Source organism: Podarcis melisellensis (assembly GCF_964234715.1).
Source record: "Podarcis melisellensis genome assembly, chromosome: 1".
NCBI lineage: Eukaryota > Metazoa > Chordata > Lepidosauria > Squamata > Lacertidae > Podarcis > Podarcis melisellensis.
In genome coordinates this window covers 130,435,532-130,456,534 of record NC_138528.1, presented here as the reverse complement: position 1 = coordinate 130,456,534, position 21,003 = coordinate 130,435,532, and the positions used below count along the sequence as shown (strand labels likewise).

General features: G+C 40.8%; 1 protein-coding gene across 3 annotated transcripts in view; it reads left to right on the top strand.

The window, feature by feature from the left end:
* The first annotated feature begins 16,905 nt into the window (after positions 1 to 16,905).
* Positions 16,906 to 21,003, top strand: part of ADARB1 (adenosine deaminase RNA specific B1) — a 33,829-nt gene continuing 29,731 nt past the window's right edge. For 2 of the 3 annotated variants that reach the window (XM_081920607.1, XM_081920606.1), the window contains exon 1: positions 16,907 to 17,012. In XM_081920607.1, the coding sequence (XP_081776733.1) occupies positions 16,985 to 17,012 (28 nt within the window). In that variant the 5' untranslated portion in view covers positions 16,907 to 16,984. Of the gene's footprint in view, positions 17,013 to 21,003 lie in introns of all 3 variants that reach the window. The other variant, XR_014170811.1, reaches the window with a different exon arrangement.

Genomic DNA, 21,003 nt, shown 5'->3' with positions numbered 1-21,003 from the left:
GGGAGCTTCTGGTTGAGAACACAAGACACCATTTATTAAAACAGCTACACTGGCTGCCTATCTGCTGCTGAGCCAGGTTCACCATTATTTTATTGATTTTCAAAGCCCTAAGCAACTTTGATCCAGGATACATCAAGGTTCACCTGAACCCTTCTATTCTAGCTCGAACACCGAGATTATCTGCAGGAGTATATTTGTACGTTCCTTGAGTTAGTGAGGCTGATATGATAACAGTGAAAAACTAAACCTTTAGTGTAATAGGTCCACTCCTGTGGAGCACCCTGCCAATAGAGATTTAGCGGGAGCCTTTCTGCATTGCAGGTGGTTGGACTAGATGACCCTTGGGGACCCTTCCAACTCTACAGTTCTATGATTCTGTACCAACTTCTAAGCACCTGCTAAAACCCTTCCTATTCCACCAGACCTATGCAGGCAATTAAGAGTATATCCCCCGCAGTGGTCTGTTGATGTTTGTTTTAATTTCTTTTTGCTTTTAACATGTTTTAAACTTTTTTATAATATTATTGTTTGGTTTTGTTATATTGTTGCAAACTGTTGTGATATATCTTTATGAGATAGCAGTATATAATTTTTTTAAAAAAATAAATAAATAAATATATTGTATGCCATTTTCCCACCACATAGATGTGCTCAAAGCACCTGTTTTTTTCTTCTTCCCTGGTTGGCATTTGTCTATCTTGGGAAGCAGTGGAAGACTGCACCTTCAGGGGTGAAGTCAAACTGTTGGAGAGCTGTGGCTATACAGTCTGATATGGGAGAGACATGTTTTGTTGCAGCTGGGACAGATTAAGGTGTTCAGTTGTGTTGATGCAGGTGTGCCATGGTGTTTCTTCTCTCTGTGCTCCTGCCAGTGGTCATTCTTCCTCTGGTCTGTGGTGTGGATACACAACCTGACTGATTGTCTCAGGTGCTTGTGGTCATCTGCAAGTGTTTCCCACATGGCAGGGTTAATGCTGCCAGCCTTTATGTCACTTTTTTGACATCTTTGTAACACAGAGTTAGTCTGCCATTGGGTCTGGAGCTTGAAGTCAGCTCTCTGTAAATCACGTCCTTGGGAAGCCTGCCATTTTCCATTCTGTGGGCCAAACCAGCATAGATGTTGCTGAGACAGAAAGCAGCTAGCATCACGGAAAGTACATAGTAAAGAGTTTGAACCCTCATCACCGAAAGTTACTTTACATTACAAAACCTAATGGATGTTCACAGCTTGTGTTCATAACCATGGTTTGCAGGGTTAGCGTTGTAGGTCCAGTTCAATTTAATCCTCTTCATGTTTGTTTAGAAATGCAGCCAGTTACATTCATTGGTAGTTTCTTGCAGAAAAATAGGCATAGGAGTGTAGCCTCATTTTCTCAAGTGCTTTTTTCGGGATGTTGGGGCCCTTCTATTGATGATGTACATGCTTGCTTTGATGTTCCAACAGAAAGTGAAGCCAAAGAGTCATTCCAAAGGAACCTAATGTTCCTTATCAAAGCAGAAAAGAAGTATGACACTGTCCTCATTAGAAACTGATTCATCAGTAGCCATTGGTTAATCTGCTATTTACAATACAGAGAAACTGGCATTCCCATCTAACAAAGTAGTCAGAACTTTTAGAAATTAAATTGAAAAAGTAAGGACATGCTCTATGGGGATCTGGCTTCAGGTAGCAGACCCATTGGTAGACCAACTCTGTGTTAAAAAGATGTCTGCAAACGCAACATTGTGCACCTTCAGATGTAAAGTTGAACTGTTGGAGAGCTGTGGCTGTACAGACTGATACGAGAGAGACATGTTTGGTTGCAGCTGGGTTAGATGAAGGCACCTGGTTGTGCTGCTGAAGATGCACCATGGCATTTCTTCTTTCTGTGCTCCTGCCAGCGGTCATTCCTCCTCTGTCCTCTGGTGTGGATACACAACCTGACTGATTGTCACCAGGCGCTTGTGGTCATCTGCAAGGGCATCACACATGGCAGGGTTAATGTTGCCAGCCTTCATGTCATGTTTGCAGACATCTATGTAACATAGAGCTTGTCTGCCATTGGGCCTGGAGCTTGAAGCCAGCTCCCCATAGAGCATGACCTTGGGGATCCTGCCATCTTCCATTCTGGGACATGACCAAGTCAGTGTAGACGTTGCTGACACAGGAGTGCAAACATGCTGGGAATGTGGGCTTGGGAAAACATATCTTTGTTTGACACTCTGTCCTGCCATGTGATGCCCAAAATCTTCCTGACACATCACCTGTAGAAGGCATTGAGGTGTCATTACTAGTCTTACTACCATAAAGCAGTGTGTTCGACATGCAAGCCTGGTAGATCTTTATTTTTTGCATTGGTCATTAATGTCACCTTCTCCCAGACACTTTTGGAGAAGCAAGCCATTGCTGTAGCTGCCTTGCCAGTATGCTTGTCCAGCTCAGTGTTGATGGAGAAATTGCTGGTTATGGTGGAGCTCAGGTAGACAAAATCATCTACCACCTCAAGCGTGTGGTCACTAGTGCTGATGCATGGCATGCTGGTGACATCCTGACCCAGGACGTTGGTTGGTGTTTCTGAGACACTGTAGAGCTTCCTTGGAGTGCACAGTCAAGGCCACGTCATCTGCAAACAACACCTCTTGGATAAGACATTTTTGTCTTGGTGTGGACATATGCCAGTTTGGACAGACCCCTGTCACTCCTTGAATGGATGTACACACCGTCTTCAGTTGAGTTGAAGGCATGTGAGAGCACCAGGGAGAAGAATATGCTAAAGAGAGTTTGGGCAAGATCACAGCCCTGCTTCACACCATCCTTTATCGGGAAGGTATCTGAGCATCATACTGAGTCATCATACTGGGCGGTGCTGCACATCTCGTGGAAGGACACAATAATCTTGTGGAGCTTAGGTGGGCATCCTTTCTTATTGAGCAGCGTGAAGAGTCATTTTTGGCTGATGAGGTCAGGTGATGTCAACCCTATGGAGCCAGGCGACGTTAACCCTACGACGACAACCACAGTATCGGAGTCAATCAGTCAGGTTGGGTACTCACAGCAGTGACCAGAGGAGGAATGACTGCTGGGAGGAGTACACCTGCATAGTACAACAAGAGGATCGGTCCCTCTATTCAAACACTTGTTATACAAAAAATGACTTATCCAAACATGAGGAAATAGTACCCAATCCTCACTGTACACACTGCACATTCAGATATCCAAACAGCTGGACCTGCGTGCAGTACTGTAAACAAATAAGCAGCTTTAAAGAAGCCTTGCTCTTTTGTGTTACTGGTCAGCAACAGCCATTTGACCAGAAACCATGGCAGGTGGAATAGGGAGATCAGACAAATAAGAAAGCATTCTCTCCGCCCCCCTGTTTCCTTTTGCAAGGTTTCAGAGGATTTTCCTTGTTTTTTCATCAATTTGGGATAAAAGTTATGTGGTCAGGAACGCAGTAGAAATCTTCCCATAGGAATCAATGGAAATCATCAGTCTCCTTGTGAGAACGGTTGCCTAACAAACAATTTCCTGAAAACACATTGTGTTCGGATAGGAAGACCTGCTTGTACTTCATCCTATAGAAATGGTTGTCAGGGATAGGAACTATTACTTGAACTAACTACTTGAAAATTATTTTGGATATATTATCTAAATTTAATCTTCTGGATTGGGGGGATATTTTATGTGTGTATTATGTTCTTAATGCTGCAAACTAATAAAATAAATATATTTTAAGTGTTATACTTTTAAATGTAATCCAGGAATGCCATATTTTGCAGTATAGTTCATGGGGTTGAAAATGAATTTGCACAAATTTAGGATTTATTTTCCATTACTAACAGTTCACTGCTAACCATGTCTGTTCAGAACTAAGTCCTACTAAGTTCATTGGAGCATATTCTCAGCTAAGTGGGTTAGGACTTTAGCCTAAGATAGACATGGGAGACTGCGTTGTAGTCCTGTTTTGATGCACAGTGTCACTCTCTCCCCTCCCATTTCATTTGATATAAATTGAGCAAACAATTGAGCCTTAGCTGTCACAAATTCGTGGTGGTAAATGGCTACTAGTGAGTATTTATTTATTTGTAATAATTTCTTACCTGTCCTTCACCATAAAGTCCCAGGACAGGTTACAGTAGAATATACAATAATAAAAAATATAAAATCAGATAAAACCATTACGATTATGAAACAAGTAACGCTGTTCAAAATGGAACAGAAAAGTAATTGAATGCACAATTGATTTTCAAATGACCCCTTACTAGTACAAAAGACAGTGTTGCTGTAAGGCATTATTACGTTTGGCAAATGCTGATGGCAACACCATTTTGCAGGGCAGGGGGATCTAAATTAACTGAATCCTGCCTTTTTAATCAAACTTGGCAAATAAATGATCAACCAGAGATAATTTATAGTAAGGTTTTTCATTTGCACTACTTTCAAGAGCAACAGAAAACTGGTTATTGAATAATTAAAATGTACTGCGGTCATATCTGACTAGATATAGTATTTCTATCTGTTGCTACTGTATTTTCACTCATTAGATTACAGGCATGGAGCTTGGTTTTGCGCACCATCTAAAGCAGGGCTGGTGAAACCTTGGGCCCATTGGCCTCTACTCAGCCCTTCAACAGCCCTCTTTTTGCCACTGTTCAGCTGTGCCCACAGCCCTGTTCTCTGATTTGATAGTGGTTTGGTTGGCATCCCATGTAAATACCATGAAGATCTATTCGAATCTGTACCTTGGATGACTGTTTTTGTGGATCTGTGATTATTCCTTTGGATCACTGTAAGATCACTTGGTGAAATATATGAATTCTAGGCAGTTCAAACACAAACTGCAGAATGGCAATTTATGTAAAAGCCTATTCTGTTGCCCTCATTCTGGTCTTACTTCTTTTCTTACAGCAGAAGGCAATGCAAGTTATTTTAGCTATACTGATTTTGCACAGAATCATCTTGAATTTCTTATTTATTTATAGGTGGATAATTTGTATGTCTCCTTCCTTTTTTCTTTTCTAATTGCAGCACTAGGCTTCATACTGGATGCCTTCTGTTGTGTTTTTCTGAGTCTTTAGATAATTATCTTGAAGAAAGCAGGGTATAGAAAGCATTAGGTTGGGAAGATTTCTAACTATTACCTGACAATCCTATAATTGTGGCAATCTGACAGTCAATGTATGCCAATATAACTTAATCAGGATTCTGTGCACTATCAGCACAAAAAAACAGAGCAGAACAACCCTGATCCCCACACCTGGTGTGCTCATGGAAACACTGTCAACTCCCACCAATCAGAGATTGGCATGCCAGGGATATCCCCATGTCAGCCAGGTGTGAAAGGAGCCAATCTAATGCCTGCTGATGCGGAAACAGCACCATGATATCATTACTCTGCACCACAATGTGCTGCACAGAGTATGCCTTGCATAGTAGCAACCAATTGTTGTTTTTATTTTGTTTATATATTTTGTGTTCTGATTTTGTTCTGTGAGCTGCTCTGAGACCTCCAGAGTGTATATAAATTCAATTAACAACCACCACCACCACTCTGGGTTGGAGGCAACAGGGATCCTGGCATACATGGGGTTTGAAATTTAAGGAGCATCACCTCTTCTGTTGCAGTACAGGAGTTGGGAGTGAGGTCTACGAGAGCATGGGATTTGTTGTAAATCTGCTCTTCCCTCTGGCATACCCACACTACCACTTTGTGGTAGGGATATACTTGATTCTCATGGCATAACATCAGGGCAGGACTGGCAGATGTATCTCATAGTAGGGCAGTGTAGGGGGACTTTAGTAAACCCTGAAGCTACCCAGCTGTTGTACCTAGGGCATATGAATGTGCTCTTAAAGATGTAAAATTATGGAATAGTTGCCTTCAGGGAATTATGCATTTGTATGGATCATCATTGGTTTCTAGGCAAGGTTGGATGCACTTACAAAATATGTATCAGTTTATAATTATGGCCTATTTGTGGAAAAATCAGTCTAGCCTTGACATCTAAAGTTTTACTTGTGCCATCGTTTGGTCTTGTGTTTGTAAAAAACCTGAATACTTTCTCTTCAAACAACTTGAATGGTTTTTGCTTTGTGTTCATAATACAAGAACCAGTCCTTAGGCATGTACCTAGCAGGTTATTTTCATTGTTTGCTAAGTGTTTTTGGAATTATAGTCTACATGCTTTTGTCATGCAAACAAACTGTACCACCATTCTGTCTCCTGCGCTATGGTTTGTGCTCCTGACTAAGTGCTGTGGTCAGAAAGAGGTGGCTCCAGATTTGACTGTAAATAATTTTGTGTCACATTTGGAGGATTCATCTGATGAACAGGGCTCTGCCACAAGACTTCTTTAGTCTTTAAGGTGCCATGGGATTCTATTTTTGTTGTTAGAACAAACTCTGGAGTTTCTGGTTTTGAGATGTTTGTGGTTGTAGCCCAGTGTCTGTACCAGTGTGGGATACTGAGTTGCATCAAATATAGGTGAGACTTAGCAATTCTGCTTGTCAGGCCCGTTTCTCTTCTCTGACAAACAAGGAACCATGCAGCCACATTCACACTATACATTTAAAGTGCTTAAACTTAAATGCTTAAGTGCTTAAACTTAAACTTAAAATAAACTTAACACGGCTTCCACTGCAGATTTTGGGAACTTTGGGAACAAGTTTGTTGCTAAGTTGGTAAAGGTAAAGGACCCCTGACAGTTAAGTCCAGTCGCGAACGACTCTGAGGTTGCTGTGCTCATCTCGCTTTACTGGCTGCGGGAGCCAACGTTTGTCTGCAGACAGTTTTTCCGGGTCATATGGCCAGCATGGCGAACCAGAGCAGCACACGGAAACACCGTTTACCTTCCTGCCGGAGTGGTACCTATTTATCTACTTGCACTTTGACGTGCTTTCAAACTGCTAGGTTGGCAGGAGCTGGGACTAGGCAACGGGAGCTCACCCCATCGTGGGGATTCGAACTGCCAACCTTCTGATTGGCATGCCCAAAGCTCGGTGGTTTAGACCACAGTGCTACCTGCGTCGCACACTAAGTTGTTAGGAGGCCCCTATTTCCCTCACAGAGTTACACTTTGAGTTCCCTGTGAAGAAGGGTTGATCATTAAACCACTGTGGGAATTATAGGGGCTTCTTAACAACTCTCATCACCCTTAACAAAACACAACTCCCAGAATTCTTTGGAGGAGAAGTGTGTCATGGTGTGAATGTGGCCTGAATTCCAAGTCTCTTACTTCGTCACCTTCTTCCTTTCCTATTTTTTATCATTTAAGGAAATACAATATCCGTTTATTCATAAGCTGTTAAAATATAATTCATTGCTTATTATCTGTTGCCTGCAGAAGGTCATCTGCAGGCTGGAAATTCTAGAGGGATGCAAACTACTTCCTGTTTGGTGATTGTAGCTTCTTCCTTTTCTTCCTTTCTCAAAGAAAAAAAATTAAGCATTAAATGAAGTTTGAAAGTTCAGACCTAGTAAGATGTAAACATACTTACAGTTGGTGGGGGGAATGGTGTGGAGAACCTTTGAATACTCAAAATTCCTTGTTTTTTTTACTGCAACAATACAGCAAAAAGTGATTGCTTCATTTACATAAGAGACAAATGCAAAACTTTATTAATCCATTCATTCAAAGTACACCATACTTTAGCTAACATTTATTCAGTTCTGTAATGAACACAGATGGAGTGAGCCATTGCCCTGCTGGCAGCCTGCTTACTCTGCACAGAGTTCTGTGTTGTCTATGGATGCCAGGTGAGTATTTAAATCGGGTGGAGAAACTTTTCAGGTGCAGACCAGATTCTTATTTCCCCATCCCTGCCATGCCAGATTTTACAGGTGGGCAGGGTTGCTCACTTGTTAGATGCTGCAATTTGTAAATTTTGGTTTGTCCAAACAAGTTAGAACAGAAGCCACCGGCATAGTGTTTAGCTGAGTGAAAGTCATGGCATGGAAGATGACAAATGCATATTGAGGACATATGCATTTATATTCCCTCCCCTCAATACTACATTAAGACAAGTTTTGTCAATATGGGAGGACAGAAATAAAAAAGAGACATTTTAAGAAGGATATTGACATGCAGAGGAGGGTGACCAAGATGGTAAAGGTTCTGGAAACCAAGCCTTATGAGGAATAGTAGAAGGAACTGGGTATGTTTAGCCTGAAAAAGAGGAGACTGAGAGGAGATATAAGAGCCATCTTCCACCATCTCAATCGCTGTCACATGGAAGATGGAGCAAGATTGTTTTCTACTTCTCTGGAGGGTAGGACCTGAACCAATGGCTTCAGGTTATAAGAAAGGAGATTCAGACTAAACATTAGGAAGAACTTTCTAACAATAAGAGCTATTTGACCGTGGAACAAATTTATTAGATATATAAACCACAGAGAAGTGACAATGTACCAGCATGGTATTTGAGTCCAATGAGACATTATTTTTGCTGCATTACCTGAATCCTGTGAAAAGAAATAGAAATTAGATGAGGCAATGGCTGTTCTTTTATAATTTTATTGGTCAAAATTTTGGGTGCATGGCCTAAATAGAAAGCATATTTCATGCAAAGGGTGAAGCCTGTAAAAATGAGTGAAGACGATCAGTTTATGTTTTAATCCATTTTAAGTGGGTAGGCTGTGTTCATTTACTTAGGAGTAAGCCTTTTTGAATGAGTGGCACTAACTTTTCAGTACATATGTTTAGAACTGCACTGTTAAAGTATCTTTCAAACTCTTATTTGTGAATTTTCTTTCAATAAACTATCCAGTAATGATTCAGTAATCTCAGTGGAAAAATAAAGCAGCAAGATGAAACAAATATTATTTGTAACATAGCCTTTGAAAAATAGCTGTCTTCAACTCAGAATGGGTTTTTGCTCCTGAACATTATCTTTATGTATTGGGGCTGAGGAATCCTGAACTTTTCGCAGGTGCACTACCTATAGGTTAGCAGCAAGTCTTCCAGATCCTATGTCAGCTTAGCTTGAGATAGGAGGGGGGAAATACTTTAAAACACATGCACTTAACAAAATGGTGAACAATCAGACACCATGTCTGATTGAATTAATTAGTAACACAATGGTAGGATTTTTAATCCTTACTTCACCATAAAATCTAAAGGTGGGATTACAGCAATATGAAAATATAATATTAAAATGAGTTAAAACAATTTACAACCATAAGAATAGAGTCGCTATTCCTTCAGAGGCCATATATATATATATATATATATATATATATATGCAGGTTTTGGTGTCCTCGGGTGTCTTCCCGTGTAAAAGTTGGGGTGTCTAGGCGACGTTTCGACGAGGTCTCACTCGTCATCTTCAGGCTGGTGCTTTCGGCTTCTTGTTACTGGAACAGAGCAGGATCTCAGTGTTTGAGTTCCTATAAATACCAAAACCTGCATTCCTGTACCCGTGAAAATCTACGAAAGCATATATATATATATATATATATATATATATATATATATATATATTCCTTCAAAGGCCAGAGCAAAGAGGTGCATCTTCATCTCTGCCACAGGCTGCCAATCAGGGACTGTCAGAAATTTGCCATACAGACACAGAGGCATCCAGTGATATCAGGGTATATATCCAGAACAGCCTTCTGCATCACAATATACACAGTGATGCCGGATCACACCCACTCAAGCAGTCACCATGGCTCTCTCCATAGGGTGGGAGGGTGGGAAGCAGGAGTTTGGAGTTTGGCTGCTTCTGCCTGGGTGGGACGTAATTTGCACTCGCATTTTGCATGATTGGCACAGGACTAGTTGGACATTGTGTTATGATCCACCAGGGGAGAGTCTTAGGTTGCTCAAGTATCCCTTTTTTCACACTTTGGCCTGCTTCTAGGGCTAGGAGCTCAGCTCAGTAAAGACATCAGATTTTAATAATAAGGAAATGGGTTTTGGTGGATTTCCAGAGTGCACATTCTGCATCAACTTGTTAGGAAGAGCTTTATCAGGTCAAAATGTGTGTGGGGCTGTTTTGGCAGGGTATGGGGCAGAAAGGAAGCACTATTTGATCCTTTGCTTCAAGCCATAAAATGCTTTTTGCTGGCCCTGTATAGTAGGAACATCAGGGACCAGATGAAATTGCTTGGGGATCAGATAAAGCTGATGAGCCACCAGTTGACTGCTTCTGTTTTTGACATATAAAAATGTTATTAAAATTGGTTTCCTATTATTTGCTGTTTTTTCGTTTGTGGGCGGCAGCTCAGGATAGCAATATAATCTCTGAATCTTAAATGTGGGGGAAATCCCTTTGGTGTGCAGCTGGAGGAGCACTTGAAATGGGTGGGAGGGAAGGATATCTAGATGCTGCCTTTTTGACTGCTCATTGTGTTTCCCCTTTTTATCTTAAGTGCTGCAGCTTGTTTAAGTCAAAAGGGAGGCAGAGAAAGAGGCACATGGAAACTGTCATGCTGCTGTTATGCCAGTCTTAGAACAGATCTGTTTTTGTTTTGCTAGCTGCACTGAGAAGGAGCATGGAAAGCATGCTTTGCTGCTTTCTAATCTAGAACCATGGGTTCAGGTACACTGTGTGTTGGTGGCAGATAGGTGTTTCCTCATTTTACCAGCCTTAAGGGTGAGCAAAGTAATGTTATCTTTGGAGAGCAAGGATGGAATGGTGGGAGGAAGGAGAAGGGCAACCAGAGATGAATGATGGGCAAGGGCCTCCCTCAAACTCATTCACAGTTTTGTGTGAAAGCATTCAAGGTATTTCTCTAGGGTTTTGTGTCCTTTCAGCACTGTATTTGTATTTTTAAATCCCTCCTTAATATAAAATTGTGATGATTGACACATGGTTAATCACAAAAATACACTGCTCAAAATATGCATTCCTTTGCACGCACAGAGCTGTCTCCTTTCTTGAACTGTGGCAAGTTTTTGAGCTCTGTACACCACTGGAACTATTATAGGGGTTGGGGAGGAAGTGGACCTACTGGTCTTTCTGCTGACGTATTAGGAGTGTATTTGATCCTGCCAGCTTCCTTGTCATAGTTCTATTAAAAAATGGAATTGGCCCAGCAAAATTCAGGACCATGGCAGTGGGGAGGGAATAAAGCCAGATAACATGGGGTTTGAGTTAAGTTATAAATGTAGCATTTCGCTTCTTTGTAATATGCTGCTGTTTAATAGTACTATGGTAATGTGTAAGGTTGGTTGTGCTGTTTTAAATCATGCTCTGAGTGATTTTTGTTTTTGTATAATTGATGGATTTGGGTTAAAGAAGATTTGGATTTGGCTATTCCTTTTGTTTCTAGTAGTTAATTAAGATGACTATTAGAATTTTACGCACAAGTGTAAAGCCCGTAAGGCATTTACATTTCCCTTTTCTACCAATGTAGTACAGTGCTCTATTCTTTGACAGGTCTGAATCACGTGGGTGATTTTTACTGCAACAGCAGCACCATCTTCTGGCTACAAATGATATATATTTGAACCCCCCCCTTTTGTTTCCCTTTACAGTCCAGTGATACCTTGTTTGTCGGATGCCTTGTGACTCGAACGTTTTGGCTCCTGAACACAGCAAACCCGGAAGTGAGTATTGCCATTTGCAAATGTTATTTGGAACCCGAACGTCTGATGGGGCCTCTGATTGAGTGCAGGAAGCTGCAGCCAATCAGAAGCTGCTCCTTGGTTTTCGAACGTTTTTGGAAGTTGAATGGACTTCCGGAACGGATTCCGTTCGAGAGCCAAGGTATGACTGTACTTTTTATGATGCTTAAAAAAACCCCAAACCTTTATTTTAAGCAGTAGAACCAGGGGCTTTGTAGAGGAGAGCAGAATGAACAAAATAAGGAGTCAGGTGGCATCTTTAAAACTAACAAATTTATTATGGCATAAACTTTTGTGGACTGTCTATTTCATTAGGTGCATGAATTGGCATGTTAGGTACACACCTCACTGTACAGACAAATGTAAGCTCCTTTGCCAGCTGCGGACAGCTTCATGCATCTTACGGTGGATTCTAGTCCACTAAAGCTTCTGCTATAACAAAAGATCCTCCTCCTTTTTTGTTGCGACAATCTAACATGGCTGCTCCTCTGGAAACCCTGTGGGCCTGCCTGCTTCTCCATTAACTTTATCACCCATATTTCCGAGAAGAGAGACAGACACATTCTGGGTGATAAAGTTAATGGAGAAGCAGGCAGGCCCACAGGGTTCTCAACTTGCACAAACAAGCTTGCTCTTGGTTTTGCTTTTTGGGGGGATGGGATGGTAATTTGTATTGAATAGTATTCTACTGAGAGACAAAGACAAAGATGGAGAGATACGTAATTGGTTGCATATGTTTTGCTTTCTTTATCCTTCCATTTCCTCCTACAGGTAATACCGTATTGGCTAAAAGCGTCACTTTTTCTCCAAATTCTGACAGCGAAAAGTTAAATTGTGACTTATATTTGCGACCTTCCCTTTCCCCCAATGGCTCTGGGGAGGCTTGGAGGCAATAGGCAGGCTCCGCGCCGTTGCCCCATGCTCCCAGGCTGCTTTCGGGGGGGGGGTTTGCAATGCTTTGCCGGCAGCTTCCCTCCCCAAGAGCAGCCCAGGTGCGCAGGACAACAGTGCGCAGCCTGCTCACCGCTCCCAAGCCTCCCCCGGAGCCGTGGGGGGAGGAGGGGAAGGCCACCAGCAAAGCGGTGCCCCCCCCAAGCAGCCTGGGTATTGTCTCCCCCCTTCAATTTTAAAGGTGCAGCTTATTTGGGGGTGCATCTTATATTTGGGGCAGTACAGTATGTCATTCAAGCTGAGCTCATTCCACTTTCCCCTTTGTGCTTGTTTAAGCTGCAAAGGAGTAACTAGCCTTACCGTTTAAAAGTTTTATTGGGAATTAGTGAGGGAAACTAGCTCAGAAAATGTGGCACACAGCTCATGTCTTCAGAGGCCAGCCTCTTCTCCTCCCCACCATCTAGTAAGGCCCAGACTGAAGAGAAGCAAGTAGGGTGCCACCAACATGGGTCAAGGCCTTATGCTAGTGCAGTTTTGTTGACTGTGCAAGTTGGTCTCTGGCAGCCCAAGGATACTGTGCACCTACAGATCATACCGAACACCCCAGATATAGGGGGAAAGTCTGTGCATATGTATAATTTCAACTTCTAATGTTTGCAATGCAGGGGGTCAGGCTAAATGACCCTTCGAGTCCCTTCCAACTCTGATTCTATGACTACAGTGAATGTTTTCTGTTTTTAAAATAAAATCCAGTTATGTTTACATGACACTGTTGACACCCCAACTTAAGAACTGCTGACTTGGGAATAAAAACCCCATACAGTGGTACATCGCAAGACGAAATTAATTCGTTCTGCGAGTTTTTTCGTTCTGCGGGTTTTTTCTTCTTGCGAAGCACGGATTCCCTGGGTATTAACGGTTTTAAGAAAAAGGAAACAAACTCGCAAGACGTTTTCGTCTTGCGAAGCAAGCCCATAGGGAAATTCGTCTTGCGAAGCAACTCAAAAAACGAAAAACTCAGTTTACATTTCTTTTTTTCTTTTTTTTGATTCAGTTTACATTTAAAGGCAAACTTGCCAAATTCATACTTTCTGAAACAAAAAACAAACCAAAACTCAGCCCAGCTTTGAAAAGGGCACTTCTCTGAATTTTTCAGTGCAGCTCTCCAGCCAAGTAATGTGTACAAAATGTAGATATTAGGGTAACTTGTGCATATATTAGTGAAAATAATATACCAAAACACATTGTATTAGGGAAAATTGCTTTGCAAAAATGTGTATTGTAAGAGAAATTCACGAGGAGAGGCCTATCAATGGCTACTAGCCAGGATGGCTATTCTCTGCCTCCACAGTGCTCCACAGCAGTGCTTCTGAATACGAGTTGCTGGTAATGAGGAAGTGGAGAGGGCTCTTGAGCTCATGTTCTGCTTGCTGGTTTCCCACAAGCATCTCACTGGCCACTGTGAGAACAGGATACTGCACTAGACGGGCCATTGGTTATTCTTGTCTTCTTAAATCTACACTAAAATGCTGATGAATTTTCATGAGGATTTCATCACCCCCCCCCAAAAAAAAATAAAGAAATTGCAGACTGTTGTGGAAATGTGGAGAACTGAAATTAAGATTGGAAAAACTAGAAACTAAGAGAAACAGAAATTGACACGTTCATCCCACCTTAGTTCCAGAATCCTATGCTAGTCTCATGTAGTCATCAGGTAGCCTGTCAACCAGAAGACCCTGACTTTCCTGGAAGTGTTCCATGCTGGATTTTCATGGAGAGAAAATGACAAAAATGAGATTTATAAAATAGCAGAATATGAGTTGCCGGTCATGCCAATGTTCATTAACTATTGTGTAATGGTGTAGCAAATATTATTATTATTTAACTATGCGAAATAGCTTTGTGACTCTCCAAGGGGTATCTATTCCAAAACATACATAATAAATCCTCCTTCTACTCTAAAGACACATTATGCTTTTTTATGTTGATAAAAATGCTTTTTTTAGTGATTTCTATTTAAATGGCATAGGATTGCATTCAACTAAGTTTTACTCAGAATAGATACATTGAAATGAATAAACATGACTAGGTTAGGCCCATTAATTTCATTTTGTCTACTCTAAGTAAATGAATACCACCCATAAATTTTTAAAGAGTACTGTGCATATTTTGTTTACTTAATGTTTGACATATCTTTATAGAGCTCAGTGCTGTCATTTATCATCTAGCACGGTGTTTTTAAAATCCATTTAAGGTTGCCTTGGCGTGCTGAGGCTCATGGTTAGCTATAAATAAGAATCATGAAACTGTTATGTTGGGATGTAAAATGTGGTGACCTCATAGATGGAAAAGGCAACAGAAATCATAATCAGCAAGCAATTCAACCATTTTAACAACAATATAACTTTTGATGCAATTAGACACTGGAACTGCAATTACCTCAACTAATTATCTCAACTAACTAGCATAGGTTCCTGCCAACCTAGCAGTTCGAAAGCACAAAGTACAAGTAGATAAATAGGTACCGCTCCAGTGGGAAGGTAAATGGCGTTTCCATGTGCTGCTCTGGTTTGCCAGAAGCGGCTTAGTCATGCTGGCCACATGACCTGGAAGCTGTACGCCGGCTCCCTTGGCCAATAAAGCGAGATGAGCACCGCAACCCCAGAGTCGGCCACGACTGGACCTAATGGTCAGGGCTCCCTTTACTTTTACCTTTAACTAGCATAGGTAGTATAAGAAAATACATTTTATAAGTGTAAGGGGCAAGCTACAGAAGAGCTTTCGACTGTAAAGATAAATAATGTTTTAGTCATGTTGCCCCCTAGACACTCAGGGTTGCTATTCTTAAGCAGAAACGATTCTGAGCACAGTTTGAATGAGAGGCCGCAGAATTGGGTCAGTAGTCAGTCAGGCTGAAAAAGTTTTATCTGCTCCCTTGGCAACAAGATTAAATCACTTTCTTTGCAACATATAAAGTAGACTTTATGCTGGGACATCATAGAAGTGACTCTGTCCATAGAAGTGACTCTGTCCATAGGATACTAAGTGTAGTTAAAATTTGTCAGCAATCAAAAACCTCTGCAGCACTCATTTCACTGGACATCCTTAGATAACTTTGAATGGACCTACATTCAAATCTGTGAGGCTCGACTCTCTCTTTAAAGCCTTTTGCAGTAGAGTTTAATAGTTTGCACAGCAATAGAGCAGGGAATAAGGCTGTTAAGCCTATTTGGAATCCTATCTGGGCACCTGGGATTTGCTACCCTGCCTCTTTCCTTTTCACTAATAATCAGACCAGTCTTTTACTTGAGCATAAAAAGATTTACTTTTTTCAATGCAGTGTGAAATATAGACATAGGAACACTACATCTTAAAGCAAAATACAGAAATTTGCATGAGGATGCTTTATGTGTCTGCAGAGCAGACACCCCTGTCCTTCCAGACTGGGAGTCTACTACTTGAAAAAAGGCAAATTGACCTTTTTATTTCTCCCCCTGGAGAGAAGAAGGTTCTCAACCAATCAGAGCCTTGCAGCCTGGTCAAGACTATAAAGGCCTTGGTTAATGGCAGTCTATGTACAGTTATATTTGTCAGCATTAAATTTCCCACAATAGTAACAATTTCATAGCACCATAGCAAAGCATAGTTTCTCTTTTTTCTCTTAGGCTTACCATGCCTTTATGTGATTCTAAGCCTATCTCTTCTGTGTATCAAGCCATGTATGCTTTGTAATAACCTCTGCAAATGGACTGTTTTTCTTTAGCTGCACTTTATTGAAAATACAATAAAAATACTGTTCTAAACAACCAAGGAAATAGGCACAGTTGGCATCTTGCCACATATGACAAGAAAGTACCCAGTATGGATGTGATATATTGCTAATTGTCTTTAATGCATGTATTTTTCAATATCAGATAATGATCGGTAGATTCAGAGATTCAAAAGTCACACATTTGGCAGCAGTGGCCCTGGCACTGGCTCAACAAAGAATTAGGAAAGCAAGGAAGGCAGTGCAGCTCTGGGCTGATCATGCAATCTGCTTGGTGTCGTGTAGGAGTTGCTAACCTGTGGCTATATATATGACAGTTCCAGGGCATCCCCTTTTGGAAGGCAGCTAACAGCCATTCTTGCCACCCCCACTTCAGCCTCCAGAAAGCTGGCTGTGGTTCATTGTGGCCTTGGCCTGCAGATGGTTAGCTGCCCCTTCCTTAATGGTTATAATGTTCTGCCAGAAGTCTCTGAGTTCAAATCCCCACTCAGTCAGTTTCTACCTCAGAGCTTTTATTAGGATAAAAATGGGGAAATCTCATGTTAAAAAAACCCTACCCCTTGTTTTTAAGAAAGTGTGGGATACATAATAAATTCTTCAAGCTGGATAAAAACAGGTCAGAGGTAAATTGGAAAATTAGCTACTTTGGTCTAATTCTCAGACATCTTAATCACGCAAGCTGAAACATTCAAAATATACAGATAACTAAGATTCCACATTTTGTCTTCCAGAAGGAAACTCTCTACACCAGTCTAGAGGCTGAAGAACTTTTTCACAATGGACATAGATGATGAAGAGAATATGAGTAAGATGTTCATGTTATACAGTGCTAAACCCATTACTGTTCCTGTAGCTGCTTAGTGCTTGCCTTTTTCAAGTCAGTCACCTTTTGCTTCTAATCCCACCTGGCATTCAGAGGAGTTCCCTACTTTTATTCTATGGAAAGAGTTATGTTATAATAATTTGCACAGCCCTGGAAAAAGAATACTGAATTACTACTGAAATTAACGAGTTTTAAATTCTTCATGTGCATAGGAGCTGTTGTCTTCAGTGGGTGTGCAGGCCCAACGGTATGCATGTTTACTCAGAGCTAAGCCCCACTAAGTTAAGCCCAAGGTGGTAGTCCTAGACACAGTTTCCTGAGAGTAAGCCTAACTGTATTTGATGTGGTTTACTTTTGAATAGATGTGCATAGTCTTGCTTAAATTTCTGTGGTCACTGAGTCACGCCTTTTTGTTTTATTGTTGACCTTCCTAACTTTCATCCTCCGTTCCTCTAAGTCAGTTTGCACTTTAAAATGCAGTTTCTAGAATATCTAAGAATATTGGCTATAGGAATGATGTCATAGCAGATCTTCACTACCGTTAGAATACATGCTCCTGAGTAATGTGCATTGATACTTGGTTACTGCTTACCGGTACCTACCACAGCAGACAAGGTAGCAATTTTTCATGGATGTATATGTGAATTTCCTGCCAAAAGTATTAGGGTTAATGATCCCTTCTTATCTGCCTTTACTACTAAGTGCTAAAGTATTTGTGCTCAATGCCTGGGCACGTAATTAAAATGTGCACCTTCAATGGTTTTGTGAAACCAGCCAGACTTCAGTAACACCATATTTTCAGTATCATTTGGGATCACGAGGTGGGTTTTATACCCCTTTGGTTTTTTGGGTGGTTTTAGCCATTTTAATGACCCTAGCACTTTTCAACAGCTGTGATTTATGTCATGATTGTTTGTCTCTTTTTATTCTGGGAACATTTTAGCTAGCATTTTCCTTCTTGTGGAAGTATGGCATAGATGCAACCATAGGTCAGGCACCTCCCTTGCTTCTGGTGTATATCAGCCTTCCAGGTTGGAGAAGGCTGATACAGATGAACATATGTGAAAAAAAAGGAAAGCATGTTTAACACATGGCTTGGTTTGCCCAGTTTTTGATAGACCAATATTCTCATATAGTGTATTACACTCCTTTTGATTTGTTGGCCGTACGGGTTTCTGAACACACTCAAGTACTGTTCCCCCATGTTGCTTTGATGTTTGAGATGTGTTACTGGGCTAAAGTGGATGTGAGATTGGGAGGGGAGTTCCCTACTTTTGAGTAGACTCCATATGTCAGTAGGACTCCCGCAAGCCCTGGCTTAGGTGACAAGCAGGTAGTGGCAATTAACATGAATGTGTGCCTGTTGCCAATGAGCTACCCTATTTGGTGGCACTGGAGCAGGGTGTCAGCATTTTATCATATATGTACTTCATTCATCTGATGAAGTGGATTGCCCTCCACAAAAGGTCATGCCATAATAAATTGGTTGATCCTTAAGGTGCCACAAGACTCATTGTTTTTTCTGCAAGAGTCTAACAGGACAACCTCTCCGGAAATTGTATACCTCTTTCTGCCACCAACAAATGTTGCATAATTGTTTATACCATAGCAATCCTGCCTCCACTATGCCATTTTTGACTTTCTGAAAAAGCCTATTGTCTATCTCCAGCCTGAGTCATTCTCTTGGGGCGATAATTCCCCTTTTTGCATTTTATTTGTCTGTACAATACAAGAGAGAGCAAAAATATACTGATGAAGATCCAAAGAACCACACAATTAATTCTACAAACCCAGGGAGTTTGCAGCCTGTGCATTGTACACATGGTACACCAAAGTGAAGAGAACAATTCTGCGATTCTATGACTAAATGCTAACTGTTCTAAATATAAAAGTAAAAAATCTTCCTAGGCATTGCTGCTCAATAGCTCTTTGCATCTTGGTCATTGAATACATAAGGAATCACATCTTTGTATGATTGAAGACTGTGGATGATGTGTGTGTTATGCATATTGCTCTTGAGTTGATGAAATGAGAAATACCAAAAGTATTTCCCACACTTTGTGTTTTTAAAATGACTATCTTCATTTATATGACATTTTCATAGACTGCTCCTGATTTAATTAATTCAGTACCACATTTTGCACATCCCTTGTCTTCTATTTAAGGATCTAAAGGCCCTAACAATAACTCATAAAGAAAGAGGAAGTGTGTAGGATGGGGTGTACCCCAAAAAACCCACATGAACTGTTTGAAAACATCATACAGTTATGCTGTCATTTTAGTGATTTGACACTAGAGCTCTGGCAATTAATTTTGTCCTGGTTGCAAATCAAATGGCCAAAATCAAATGGCCTGCATCTTGAACAATCTATTTTATAAATTTCTCTAAGGAACTGAATTGCTTGTTAATCTGGTTCCGATCATGTATGCTTGAAGGGGGAGGTTACTCACAAATGTGTGTCTCTAGGATCATCACCTTACACATCAGTCTTAAATACATCCATCAAGGTGGAGTAAATCTGCATGTCTGATCTGCTGCTATTGCTATGTTGCAAATAATATCAACCGTGTGCTTAATAGCATTTTGTGCAGATGTAACCGCTCTGAAAAGGCTACATCTGTACACATAAAATTTTCTATTTGAGGTAAAATTTAAGATATAACAGAACGTGTTTCAAAGGAAATAGTTCTTAAAAATATGAAAAACTATTGATTCCTTTCATTTTATTTGCCACTATTTTACATTTATTTCTTCTCTTTTTAACCTGTATGTTTCTATCCACTCTCTTTTAATTTTCTGTTATTTTGAGCACCGAAAGGAGTAACTTATCGAGCTTTTGCTGGAGGATGTTATAAATGAAAATTTAATAACTGTTCCATCAACTTTGTCAACTGGGTGAAGTGGTGTCTGTGTGCTTTTAATTGTAGGATTTAACACAAATTTAAATACACTTTCCAGAGCAGCAAATTTTGAATCTCAATCATGCCTCCCCAATGGTGTGAATATGTTTTAGGCATCTGAGATTGGGTGGGGTTCTTCGGCAAAGTAGAATTTATTTTATGTTTAATTGTATTGCTTCATGTTTGGCATATTTAAAGAAGCTTGCCATTTGTAACAAAGTGTTTAGAAAATTGAATTTCTGTATTACTACCAAGGCATCAGTGTTTAAAAGTATTATGTCTATCTAATGTAATGTTCAGATAAGTATTTTAATATAGTCAAATAAGTTTACTGCCCCCAATAACCTTTTTTTTTACATTCTGAATATACAGCTCTTGAAAAGTTTTATGTTTAATACAGGCAACTCCCGACTGACACGCAATCGCTCACACATGCACGGAGCCCAACCCGGAAGTGACCCTAGAACGTCACTAAAACGTTACTAAAAGGGTGGAATGAGGACGGGGCAGGGGCAGAACGCTTTACGCGGTCCCCGCCAACACGCAAGGGGATCTGGAACATAGCCCCGTGCAAAATGAAGATTGCCTGTATTTATGATAAGGTGCCTAGTTGGTTAGTAGGACAGTTGGAATTCTAGTCTTTTAGAATTTGAAGTTGACATATTCCATCTACCTGCTTCAAAGTAGTGTCTGGTTTATTTATTTAGTAGCTTTATATGTGACTGTGGCTGAGCAGCAGTTTGTAACAGTAGGGGGTTCCAATAGGAAATAGCACATAATTGCTGATGAACACGGTATGAGAATTTGTTTTCTGGGGGGTGGGGTGGATTCCAATAATTGATTATTGCAGTGGGCTTGGACCCAACTTTGGTGGTGAAGGGAGGCCTCCCTCCACTGCTGAAGCAATCATGAGGTGGGAGAATTCAGCTAAAGAAAAGTATCCTCTCCTACCAGTGACATGAAAGACATGTCTGTGTGCATTCTTCTGCAGCACCTTTGTGTCCATGGGGTTGGGGTGGAGGCTGGGGTTTTTAAAGACCCTATTTTACTGTTCCATCCGCCCAGGTTTGTA